This window comes from Falco peregrinus, chromosome 1 (assembly GCF_023634155.1).
Source record: "Falco peregrinus isolate bFalPer1 chromosome 1, bFalPer1.pri, whole genome shotgun sequence".
NCBI classification, from domain to species: domain Eukaryota; kingdom Metazoa; phylum Chordata; class Aves; order Falconiformes; family Falconidae; genus Falco; species Falco peregrinus.
The window spans coordinates 47,895,963-47,908,478 of NC_073721.1; the positions used below are offsets into that span (position 1 = coordinate 47,895,963).

Genomic DNA, 12,516 nt, shown 5'->3' on the forward strand with positions numbered 1-12,516 from the left:
GGCTGACAGCCCAAGGCTTCTCTACCTGGCAGTTGAGCCCAGTGTATCCCTGGGGACAAGTGCACTTGTACGTCCCGTAGCTGTCCTGACACGTGCCCCCATTCAGGCATGGCTTGGAGTCACACTCGTTGATGTCATGCTCGCAGTAGCTGCCCGTGAAGCCAGGCAGACAGACACAGGTGAAGGTGTTGATGCCATCCACACAGGTCCCACCGTTGAAACAGGAGCTGGGAACACAAGAGGTCACATCCCAGTGAGTCACCACTGGTCATGCACCACGCCAAAGCCCCCACAAACGAGCCCAGAGCTATGGGGCAGCGCGGGGTCCGCAGCACCTTGCTCCAGCCCCAACGCAGGCTATGCCCATGGCAGGAGCTGCACTGGGCTGTACCTCTCCGTGCAGTCAGGCGTGTTGTTCTCGCAGTGGATGCCACTGAAGCCGGAGGGGCAGGTGCAGGTGTAGCTATTGACACAGTCGGTGCAGTTGGCACCGTTCTTGCAGGGGTTGCTGGCACACTCGTTGATGTCCTCCTCACACTTGGGCCCACGGAAACCAGCCAGGCACTCACAGAAGAAAGTGCCAACTCCATCGGAGCAGGAGCCACCATTGTGGCATGGATCTGGAGAGGAGGGACGTGCATGTGAAGATGCAATGGGTGCAGCAGCCCTGCCTGGGACCTGTCCCACAGCACTGCCCCTCCACATGTCCCCTGGCCACGCAGAGGGATAGGACAGAGCCCACGGACCAGGCAGGAGCCGGGCCAGCCCCACCAGAGCATTGGACACAAGGGACACACTTGCTCACTGCCTGCACGTCACTCTCCCCCCTCCAGCCTCCTTCCTGCCAGCTCCCATCTGGCTTTGGACTGACGCAGCTCTACCGGGACGTGTTTGAAGTGGCCCAAAAGCCCGAGCACGGCTGGCAGCATGGCCCCGGCCAAAGCAGTGGCTGGGGCTCGCCCGTGCACGGGGAGGAGGGTTCCAGCCCCAGGAAGGGCAGTGAAGCTGACTGCTAGGGGCCAGGCTGAGTGCAGGCGGTGGCCAGGGCAGCCCCTGCTCTTACTGGGCTTGCAGTCATCGATGTCAGTGTCACAGTTGCGGCCAGTGAAGCCGGTTCTGCAGGCGCAGCGGTAGCTCCCATTGGTGTTCTGGCACGTGGCCCCATTGCGGCAGGGGCTCTTCACACACTCATTGATGTCGATCTCGCAGGTCTGACCTGTGGGACAGAGACCACGTGGGCTGCAGGTGCTGGCAAAAGCCCCAAGGATGACGATGATGCCTTGGGCACTGCTTGTACCAGGGTGGGAGCCCTTGGAGCAAACCACCCTCACCAAGGGGTACAGGTGATGGCTGCTCCCATCCACCTGGCTGAGCTGTGGGGCAGGTCAGGACCCCCCTCGAGGCTGGGCACCGTGCAGGGCTGCTCCTGTTTGGCAGGGCACGCAGGCAGCCACCTGCCCGCTGCTCCCTGGCCATGATCCCTCCCCTCTCTCACCCCCTGAGCAGCTGAGGAGAGCAGGGTGTGCTGAACCTCCAGATGGGCCATGTCCCTACCTTGCCAGCCCGAGGGGCAACTGCAGGAGAAGCTTTTGTAGTCTTCTGACTCCCGGCACTCGCCACCATTCTTGCAGGGGGCGCCAGCGCAGGGGGCGAGCACATCCTCACAGGTGGCTCCTGCAGAGGCACAAGCACCCACTGACACCTGCCCCGAAATGATGGGTGGCCCAAGACCCCGCTACCCCGTCCCCTGCCTTGGGCCGCTGCCAGCCCTGGGACAGGCTCTAGGCTTCCCCACCAGCCCAGGGCAGTGCAGCTGAGGCTGTCTCATCTTTTCCATCCCTGGTCCCCTGTGACCCCCAGGCCCCCCATGAATCCTTTATACCCTGGCAATCTGGGCTGCGTTAAAGCGCTGCACACTTCCTTTGGCAGGGAAGCACTGCTCGGGGTGTCCTTCCCCCCCTTGTGCTCCCCCTCACCAACCCCCTCAGCCGTTTTTCCTGTTTACATCCAGCCAAGGCACATGTTACCTCCGAACCCTTATCTTCTCTGTCAGCCAGTATCTCCCGAACTGGCCTTTGCTATTTTCCAGAGCCTTCCCCTCCCCGCCTGCCCTGTCCTGGTCCCCCCAGGGGTTTCTATGGCCACTGCCGAGGGCAGGAAACGGCTCACGGCTTCCTGCAATTGTGCACCCGCTGCCGCTCTGCAAGAGCGGAAGAGGGAGGCCGGCAAACAGGAATTGTCTCAGCAGAATCCCCCAGCCCCTCGGCCTCGGCTCCCTTTTTCCAGCGTGAGCATCATGGCAGGAGAACTGGGCCACCGGCAGCACTGACCCCCCAGGGCGGCGGGGTGTGAATGGGGCGGCCACCTGGTGCTGCTGCCCTGGGTGCAGGCTGTGGCCAAGCCACCACCGCAGTGCCCTCCAGGAGGAGGAGGAGGAGGAGGGAGGAAGCTCTAGCTGGCTGCTTCCGAAAGCTCCTCTGAATTTCCTCCAGCTGCGCGGCGGCATGGGGAGGTGGAGCTGCGGCCATGGGCAGCCCCATGGCAGGGCAGTGCGAGGGAAGCCTCCGTGCTTGGTGCCAGCTCCTCTCACGTATAGAGGGACTGATTTGCTGCCACACTCAAAGCAGCAGCCCTGCAAAGCCCCGGTGAGGGCCTGGGGGGCACAGGGAGCTCCCCCTCACCTGTGTAGGGCAGGAGGCAGTTGCAGGTGTAGCCAGCAACGTCATCGATGCATGTGCCCTGGTTCAGGCAGGGGTTGGAAGCACATTCGTTGATATTGGTCTGGCAGTTGGGTCCTGCGTTAAGAAAAATAGATAAAAGTGGCTGTGATGGAGCTGTGCTGGTGGCAGGGGGATGAGGGTACAGTGGGGATGTGGTTGTCTTTGGCACTGGCCAAATGGCAATGGCCCACCCATCGCCCTGGAAGAGCCTCTTGCTCTCAGCTCCAGCCATGGGTGCCCAAACCCCTGCTGAAGGTCCCCAGGCTGGCTGCACTGCCACATCTCCCAACCGGATCTGGAGTCTCCAGCATCCTCACAATGAAGCCTCCAGCCCATCTAATGTCATGGGGACACCCACCCACAGCTCCCACCCAGGCCCCAGCGTGGGGCGGACGGGGCAGTGGCCCTGGCTGCACCCTTACCACTGAAGCCCTCTCTGCAGGTGCAGATGTAGCCACTGGTCATGTCCTTGCAGGTGCCACCGTTCATGCAGGGATTGGATTCGCACTCATTATTGTTAATGTCGCAGTTTGTCCCACTCCAGCCTGGGTCACAGTCGCACCTGTAGCTTTGGGGAAAAATTGGGGCATAAAGCCCAGGATCTGTTCTGACCTGGCCCTCCTGGCTATACCAGCCATCATCTACCCAGCAAACCCCAGCTCTTAATTGTACCCCTGCAGGGAAACATCCCCGGCACTAGCACAGAGCACGGACAAGTACTGGCACAGGGGACTGCTGCTCGCCCTTGCCTCTAACCCCAACTCTGCTGGGTAGCCCTCTGGTCCCAGCAGCCCCACAGCAGCACCCACACTGTCCAGCCTACCCGTTCAGCCCATCGTGGCATTTCCCATGGATGCAGGGGTTGCTGTTGCACTCATTCACTTCAGACAGGCACTTGGGGTCATGGAAGCCCTCGGGGCAGAGGCAGGTGAATCCGTTGATGCCATCCTTGCATGTGCCCCCGTTGTGGCAGGGGTTGCTGGAGCATTCGTCAATGTTGATGTTGCACATGCGCCCTGGGAAAGGGGTGTGTGAGGTAACGTTATCCCATAGGATGCATGGCACGGTGGGCGCGCACCGCTTCCTGGGGGGCACCCACAGGGCAGGTCCCCCTCCAGCCACCTGGGGAATGGATGCCCGAGGCTCTAATCTCCAGGCACACATGTGCCAGCCATGCAGGAGTGGGCTGCCCTCCAGGTAGGGTGACTTCACACCCCTGCATCGCCCACCTGGCTTAATTAAACGCGACTGGGAAGAGGCCATGTCCTGGGCTCGTTTGGTCCAGGAGGGAATAACGAAGGGAGCAGGTTTCAGCCTGTAACCCTACCTGCCGTGGCTGACAAAGCCAGGCTTTATTGCGGCTCCCGGCGGGCAGGAGGACGGGGGGCCATGTGAGTGGGGAGAGGCAGGGGCTGCTCCCATCAAAGCCCTCTGCCGTTTCCAGCAGCAATCAAACAAACCAGTTGGACAAGGCAGCAACCTGATACCCATGGGAGTGGGCGCAGCAGGAGTCAAATTCGCGGCACCAGACACCCCTTTGATTTCGGCCTGAGCCAGGGTCACCCTCCTGAACAAGCAGGACTGCTGGAGGGTGCAAAAACCTCTGGCAAGTGGGACGGCAGCACCTCCCCTCCTGGCTGCACCTTCGCCCTGGCTGTGTGGGGTACCACAAGCTGCAGGCATCCCAGCACTGGCGCAGGAGACATCCCAGGGCTCCATGGCACAAGGCTGGATCCAGATCATGTCCCCAGGGTGCCACAGTGGCTGTCATGTCCTGCTCTCACCTGTGTACCCTGGCTCGCAGGTGCACTCATAGCCGTTGATCTTGTCGATGCACTTGCCATAGTCGCAGGGGCTGCTGGCGCAGTCATCCAGGTTGATCTCGCAGTTGGGCCCTGGTGAGGAGAGTGGTGCCATTAGGGGGTCCCCAACCCCGCTGACAAGGCAAAATGAAGCCCGCCGGCACCAACTGCTGCTACAAGCAGCTCCCTGGCTCCTGGCTGGGGCACGGCTCCCATGAGAGCCAGGCACCAAACCGGGACAACTCACCCTCAGCCGAGGGTGCCGCTGCTGGTGGCGGCCCAGGGCCAACTCGCCCCGGGATGGGGCTGGGAGCGGGGTGCTGTGTCGGCATGGCCAACCTGCACAGAGCCCCTGGAGGGTCTCTCCCACTCACCTGTGGTCCCTTTGAGGCAGAGGCAGTTGTAGGCATTGTTCCTGTCCTGGCAGGTCCCCCCATTTTTGCAGGGCTGGCTCTGGCACTCATTGATGTTGATGTCGCAGCGATGGCCCGTGTAGCCGGGCTGGCAGAGGCAGGTGAAGGTGGCGATGCTGTCCTTGCAGGTCCCGTAGTGGCATGGGTCTGGGTTGCACTCATCGATATCGATCTCGCAATGAGCACCCGAGAAACCTGCCACCAGCGGGAGAGACACGGGGTCAGGATGGGGGGCACGGGGTCAGGATGGGGTATGCAGGGTCAGGGTGGAGGACGCTCCTTCCCACCCTGGCCAGGTATGAGGCAGCACACCGGGGTGGCTCGACGTGCCCACCTGCCCTGCCGCACGACCCAGGACCCCCAGGAGCGGGGCGCAGGTGGGGGAGCACCCTGGCGTGCAGCGGCAGGGCTGGTCAGACCCGGCTCACAGCTTTGTCCCGGGGCGCACAATGACCGGCATTAAGCCGCCTCAGCTCAGGAGTGGGGCCCCGCGTTTGCCTGCGGCTTGTCCCGGAGCGCGTGGGGGGGCCAGCCGCAGGCACCCCCGAATAATAACCCCCCCGGCAGATCCTATTCTCCTGGCCGGCTCCCTCCCCGCCGGGTTTGGGGGTGGAGAGCCGAGGACAAAGTACAGCTTTGACTAGACCCCGCCAAGCCCACATAGCAGCTTTTCATCGGGGCTTGGCATTAGCAAGACACTAATTAGAGGCCATTCAGCTGGAAGATTTCTGGCGGGAGCTGCTCCACAAAAGAGCCACTGTTTGCCACCAGGGCTCAAGTCATCATTTTGTGCAACTGCTCCTTGGGTTTCGGTCGGCGAGCCCCCGCAGCCCTGCACCTTGCGTCCTCATAGAGGCAGCTTTATTCCTTCCTTCCTGCCTTACCCCTTGCTGCCGCCCGCCGCCGAGGCGGGGAGCACGGCGGGACGGCTGCTGCAGGGCCACACCTCGGGAGCACGGGGCTCCAGCGGGCAGCAGGGTGACACCAGGGAAAGGGACAGTCCTGCCCCACGGAGTCCCACTAGCGGGGACTGACCCCACTGCCAGGGGGGTTTGGGGACACCCGCCATGGCAGGTGCTTGGGGAGGTGGGCACTTCATAATTTGGCAACAGGGTTTTACGGCACATCACCGGGTAGAAATGGCTTGTTCCTGCCCAGCAGCGCGGGACCCCTGGAGCCCCCCAGGGACACGGGGACCCCTCACCTTCGGTGCACTCGCAGCTGTAGGTGTTGGGGCCATCCACGCACTTGGCACCGTTCTTGCAGGGGGTGCTGGCGCACTCATCGATGTCGAACTGGCAGAGGTGCCCGTTGAAGCCTGGAATGGAGGGAGAGGTCACCTCCCCGTGCAGTGGCTGGACCCGCCAGCCTCCCCCCGCCGCCAGGCAGATCCCGCCGGCCCCCCATGTCCCGGCCGGGGCGCCGGGTTTCCATGGGGACGGCTGCTGGGGGCCCTGAATGCGGGGCTGCGACCCACCATTGAGAGCATCTTATTTACATCTCTAGAGGAGCAAAGTCTCTGAACTTCAAAACCTCCTTTCACAGATTAACCGTCTCCCCATTCTCCGCTCCACCCTGTGACTTTGACACCACATTCAAAGCTGCTGGTGCGGCCCCCCCGGCCCCCAGTCCTCCTTCCCAAAGAGGGGCCTTTTCAAGTGCAAAGCCATGGGGTTTAATCCTCCTTCCCCTCTCCCATGGGCCGGACCTGGAGCAGCATCGCCTGCACGGCGAGGGGCTCAGCCCCTCGCCGCCATGGGGGAACCCCCCCATCAAAATTCCCAAGAAGTGCTCAGCTCCCTCTCCCCCTTTCAAGAGGCTCTAAAATTCAAGGATCCTATTTTCGGCTCCTTCCCAGCTCGAGCTGAGCTGCACCATGGCTTTGACTCCACCGTGATGGCAGCAGGATGGATGCCACGTACCAGTGGGGCACTCGCAGTGGAACTCGTTGATCTTGTCAAGGCAGTTGCCGTTGTGCAGGCAGGGGCTGCTGGCACACTCATCTGTGTTGATCTCGCAGTAAACCCCCTCGTAACCTGCGGGGAGACCCGGCACGCCATCAACACCATGGCACGGGGACGGCACAACGCGCAGGATGGGCAGGTTACACCAGGGCACCTTTGGCCTCCCCGTCTTTACAAAGGCAGCTCAGGAGCTGTGCTACAGGTGGTGGGACTTGATGCACAAGCTGCTCCATGATTGTCCACTCCAGATCTCCCTGCCCTTGGCTTGATCCAAGCCAGCAAGCTCAGCAAAAGGAGGAGCCCAGAGCAGTGCTGATGGTCCCCAACTCTCACCTTCTGTCCCCACACTGCTGCGGGAGACTGCGCCACCTCTACCGAGCTCTTTCTTTTTGGTGCTGTCTCCACGAACACGTGCCTCCCACAGCTCCTCACCCAAACCAACACTGAGCTGAAGCTCAGGGGCACCCAGGTCCCTGCCACCACCCACACCCAGCACCGGGGCAGGGGTCCCCAGGGCTGCCCTGCCCACCCACCAGGCATGCAGATGCACTGGAACTCCCCAATCTGATCCAGGCAGGTGGCATCATTCTGGCAGGGGTTGGAGAGGCACTCGTTGACATCGATCTCACAGCGAGGGCCTGAGTAGCCCTGCAGGCACTGACACTGGAAGGACCCCTGGGTGTTGATGCATTTCCCCGCGTGCTCACAAGGGTTGGCTCCTGCAACACACAAGCATGGCTCACAGGACATGCTCCCAGATGTATGTGAGCTCCCGGTGGCACCGGCACTCTTCCCAGCTTCTCCTCTGCTGCCCGCACAGCTCAGCCCCGGTGCTCACCCAGCGAGCACTCGTCCACGTCCTGGTTGCAGGCTGGCCCCATGTACCCCGAAGGACACGTGCAGATGGCTTTGCCATTGACAGGGTTGGTGTCGCAGTTGGAGCCCTCGTTGCAGGGGTTGCTGATGCAGGCGTCATCGAGGTGGCACAGCAAACCTGGGTGGCAAAAGGCAGGCGTATGTCAAGGGTGATGGGCGCACAAGTCATCACGCACCAAGACCTAAGCTAGGAGCCAGGGGACATGCGGGGAGCTGCCACCCTGCACCGCGAGCAGGGGGCAAGATGGGACGGGGCCTCACCTGTGCGGCCGTGGGGACACTCGCAGTAGAAGGAGGCTACCCGGTCGTGGCAGGTGGCCCCGTGGAAGCAGGCAGCCATGGCACAGTCATCGATGTTCTCGCTGCAGTCCTCCCCTGTCCAGCCATTGACGCAGACGCAGTTGTAGCCGCCATGGTTGTTATGGCAGGTGCCCCCATTCTGGCAGGCATTGGGCATCAGCTGGCACTCATCCACATCCTCGGTGCAGTACTGACCTGCCAGGGGACAGGGCACACGCATGAGTCCGGCACTGCCCAGCTCCCACAGGCTCCACGAGCATTGCTGTGAAGCAGGACAGCTCTCCCCATCTGGTCCCCAGTGTTCCCTGGGGCAGGATTCGTCCTTCCAGCCCAGTCCTGTGCCACCCTCACCGCCAGCAGCAGTGTTACCTGTCCACTCGGGTGGGCACTGGCAGTTGTAGGTGTTGACACCGTCCACGCAGGTGCCCCCATTCTTGCAGTTGTTGCCTGGACAGTCATTGATGTTCTCCTCACAGTTCTGGCCCGTGAACCCTGTGCAGAGGAGACATCTGCCGTGATGCCAGCCCACCAATCGGCCATGCCACTGCCTCAGCCCCTCACCCCCCACCCCCCCCCCCCCTGCCGATGGCAGGTTGCTCGTTACTGGCTGCCGAGCGTGTACCAGGTGCTCCCAGCCCAGCTTTGAAGCCAGCCGCCTGGTTTCATCCCCAGCCCCGTCCCGCGTCTGCTGGGGCTTGGTTCTGCCATGCAGGTTTCCCTGCCAGGACACCATCACCGGAGCCTGGCAAGCAGCAGCATCTTCCTCCGCACAGGGCAGACGGGGCGTCCCCAGCACAGGGCTTGCCTGCCAAAGCCCCCGGCTCCGGAGACGCTTGCCTCGGGCGGTGGAGGATCCGGCTCCACGGAAAGCTGGGATGAACTGGGGCTGCTCCCACGAAGGCTTGCGGCACCCGGTGCTGAATCACCGGCTTTTAATTTCACATCTAAAGAGCCTCAGCAGCAGCGCTTGGCCCGGAGGGGGATCCATGTCCCTGGCAGGGTGAACCACCGCCCACGCGGCGCTAATCCCAGCCCACCTCTCTCGCGGTGAGCCCGGCTGCCGGGGTTTATGTTATCACCTCCACCCGACAGCATGGCACACACAGAAACCACGCTGCCCCCGGGCCTCTCCCCACGGCCTCTGCAGCAGAAATGAAACACCCAGGCCCATCTCAGAGCATCTGCCAAGCTGTCCCGTCCCCCTCCAGCTGCCACTTGGGTTAAGTGCTGCATTTACCGAAGACCCCCAAAGCCCCAACCAGGCGCCGTCAGGATTCCCAGCCCACCCAGACACACAGGGTCGGGACAGCAATGCCAGCCCGTGGCAGCTCCCCGCGGTGCCGGCATGCCCCTGCAGCTCCCCAAACTCCCCAAGGCATCCTGCACGCCCAAATCGGGCTGCTCCCCTGTGCGGGCAGCTCACTGCATCACCTCCGCCTCCACGGGGAAGGGACCGTGTGCCCAGGCTCAGCCCCTGTGGGACCCCAGACCCTGTCCCAGCTGGGGGTTTCCCCCTTGCTCTCTCCGAAAGGCCGTGTTTTCCTCTCCCCCACAGCCTCAGCCCCATTGCACGAGGAGCTGCAACAGTTATTTGCGATTCCTGGTAGGAGTCCAAAGCAGATAATGTTGATTTGCACCTCGGTTTTAAGCAGCTGGGCTGAAACTGAACAGCAATAACTGGCAATGTCCTAGACACCAGGATTAACTCATTTTGAACCATCCGAATGAGGAATGAGTAATTAGTACTGCAATTACTTTAAACTCAGGGTTACATTCTATAGCGATGGCATGATAAAACAGCCCAGATTAGTTTAACTTGAAGAAACCCGGTATGGCCAGGCCTCTCCGGGAATGAAAAGGGGACATTGTTTCAGGTTTGCTGTGCTGCATACCAGCGTATCAATCACCCTCTTATCATGAGAAACAGCCTCCAGTCCCTCCGGCCTCCACCCAAGCCAATGCAGCTCCTGCACCAAGCCACGTGGGATGGCAGAGGTGCCGAGCAAGCCCCCTGTCCCCTCCCCTGTCCCCTCCGGAGCAGGGGCTGTGCTGCACCACCCCACAGGAGGCAAACCAGCTCGTGCAGCATGCAAATCTAGAAGCGGCCCACGAAGCTGCAGCTGGGCGTGAAAAGTAGCGATCCCCACTGCAGCAGGGATGCTCCCCGAGGGCCATGCCTCACCCCGACATGCCCGACGCCTGGGCTGCTCCGGAGAAAGTGCCTCGTCAGCAGAACGGCAGGGCAGGGCCAGCACCGCTCCTCCTGCCCCCTCCACCTGCCCATCCCTGTGGCAATGCTGCTCTGCCGGGCCAGGGCTTGGAGCTGCTCCCGCAGAGCATCGCCCCTGGGAGCTCCCGGTGGCACTGGCTCATCCCAGAAGGAAAGGCTTCCTTCCCCGGCACTGCTCGCCTGGTCAGCCCCGACGCCTTGCTGCCCCTAAAGACAGGAGCTTTGCTCCAGCCTGGGTGAGCAGGCGTGGAGGGGAAGCAGGAGATCCTGCAGGGCCCTATGTATTTTGGATGGTTAACGAGTCTCCTGAGTTACTGCAGCCAAAAGCTTTGGGAAGGGGATTGAACCTCTGAGCCTGTGTCAGAGATCAAGACGAGATCCCTCGTGCTGCCCTGTGGGGATCACGCCTCTTCCCCCAGCACCGGGCAGGGCTGCCAGCAGGATGCGGGTACATCTGTGCCACCTGAGAGACCCCATTCCCACCCCAATGCCACATCCCCAGTGGCGGTGGGGCAGGAGCTGCCGCAGAGGGAGGCGGGGGCTCCCCGCAGTAATGCCCAGCACTGCCCAGGGCACACAGCAGAGAAGCCGCCTACCCCTTGTATTGCCCCAGCGGGGCTATAGGCAACCAGAGGAGATCAAAGCAGCCCCACAAGAGACTTCTCAGGCAGCTCAGCCCTGCCCACAGCTTCCTTCCAAGGCAGAGGGTGGATGCGCCCCCCCCGCGTCTGCCGCAGCCGGCCGGCGTGGCTGGCCCGGGTGAGAAATGGCACTTGCCCCCTGGCAAGCACAGCCTGGTCTGACCATGGGGCTGCACTGGGGCTCTGGGCTGTGCCACCCGCCGGCAGAAAATTCCACTATTTCATTTCTCCAGCTGTCACGGGGCCGTGGGGGGGAACACACAGCCCCTTCCGCTCCCTGCCCCGACCGCACTGCAGACTGCTGCCCCAGGGCAGAACCGAAAGGGCTTGCCGGGGTCAGGGGCCCCTTTCGCAGCAGCTTTTCTTTCCTCCGGCATGCAGGGTGCAAGCTCCCTTGCAAGGTGCTGAGCTCCTGGGACAGCCCCCAGCGGGCCCCCTCCTGCAAGAACCCTTCATTTCAGCCGCTGGGCTTTGGCTGGGCTGCTCCAGCGCTTGCCGGAGGGAGCAGCAGCGAGCATGGAGAGGGTCTCCCTTCCCCAACTCCATTCACACTCGGAAACTTTCCAAAACAGCTATTCCGGGCTAATTATTCCATTCTGGAAGTGGATTAAGCTAAAGCGGAAAAAGGCACTCTTATTCTGGAATATGAGCATCCGCACAGGGGCCTCTGCTGAAACAGTTGTTTTGGAAGAGCTATTTTGGTGAATCACCAAGTATAAAAAGCCCCCAGATGACCTCTCATCTTCGGGCATTGCTGCCCAACGTCTTCCTAAATGCACATGGCACAGTGAGCCCACAGCCCCTCGATTTTGTCCCCCCCCCCAGAGCCATCACCCAAGGAAAGATAGAGCACTCCTTGTTTATGGAGGGCAAAGAGGCTGCAAGAGGGTCCCCTGGCCCTGTCCCCCCCTCGGAGGCAGCCTCTACCTGGCAGGCATGTGCAGTCATAGGTGGTGTCTCCGATCTGGCGGCACGTCCCCCCGTTCTGGCAGGGCGAGGGGTTGCAGGGTACGTAGAGATGCTCACAGTTCTGCCCAGTGTATGCTGGCTTGCAGGAGCACTGGTAGGTGCCCACCTCGTTGGTGCAGCTCCCACCGTTCTTGCAGACGGGCGGTGAGATGTTGCACTCGTTGATGTCCTGCTTGCAGTTGGCCCCGTGGAAGCCGGCGGTGCACCGGCAGATGTAGTGGGCTTCGAAGGGGACACACTGGCCCCCGTTGGCGCAGGGGTTGGAGGCACAGGGGTCGGCCTGCTGGCAGGTTTTGCCTGGGGAGGGCAGGGAGGGAGGATGAGGATGCGAACTGCAGCTCAGGCTCTTGGTGGGAGCGATCCTTGCGCTGGGGTGCAGACCCAGCTCTGGGACTGTGTTCACAGCGATCACAACTAACTCCCCCCACCTCTGCCCCCGGAAAATCCTCACGCATGCAGGAGGTTCGCAGCTCACCCAGCCAGGGACCCCCCCCCCAAGCCCCAACATGGGTTTGCAGACCCCATCGCTCCCCCAGCACCGGAGGAAGCTGCAATCACAGGCAGCACCCTTCTCCATCCACAGGGGTTTTCCAGGAGCATA

The 12,516-nt window shown here is 62.1% G+C and overlaps 1 protein-coding gene across 3 annotated transcripts in view; it reads right to left on the reverse strand.

The window, feature by feature from the left end:
- The window catches only part of NOTCH1 (notch receptor 1), a 44,645-nt gene that overhangs the window by 12,268 nt on the left and 19,861 nt on the right, over positions 1 to 12,516 (reverse strand). For all 3 annotated transcript variants that reach the window (XM_055812841.1, XM_055812835.1, XM_055812845.1), the window contains exons 4-19: positions 11,874 to 12,212; positions 8,445 to 8,567; positions 8,037 to 8,270; positions 7,738 to 7,893; positions 7,433 to 7,618; positions 6,858 to 6,971; positions 6,140 to 6,253; positions 4,897 to 5,130; positions 4,505 to 4,615; positions 3,544 to 3,736; positions 3,143 to 3,288; positions 2,682 to 2,795; positions 1,555 to 1,674; positions 1,064 to 1,216; positions 392 to 620; positions 26 to 227 (exon numbers count right to left, since the gene is read on the reverse strand). In XM_055812841.1, the coding sequence (XP_055668816.1) occupies positions 26 to 227; positions 392 to 620; positions 1,064 to 1,216; positions 1,555 to 1,674; positions 2,682 to 2,795; positions 3,143 to 3,288; positions 3,544 to 3,736; positions 4,505 to 4,615; positions 4,897 to 5,130; positions 6,140 to 6,253; positions 6,858 to 6,971; positions 7,433 to 7,618; positions 7,738 to 7,893; positions 8,037 to 8,270; positions 8,445 to 8,567; positions 11,874 to 12,212 (2,768 nt within the window). The remainder of the gene's footprint in view (positions 1 to 25; positions 228 to 391; positions 621 to 1,063; positions 1,217 to 1,554; positions 1,675 to 2,681; positions 2,796 to 3,142; positions 3,289 to 3,543; positions 3,737 to 4,504; positions 4,616 to 4,896; positions 5,131 to 6,139; positions 6,254 to 6,857; positions 6,972 to 7,432; positions 7,619 to 7,737; positions 7,894 to 8,036; positions 8,271 to 8,444; positions 8,568 to 11,873; positions 12,213 to 12,516) is intronic.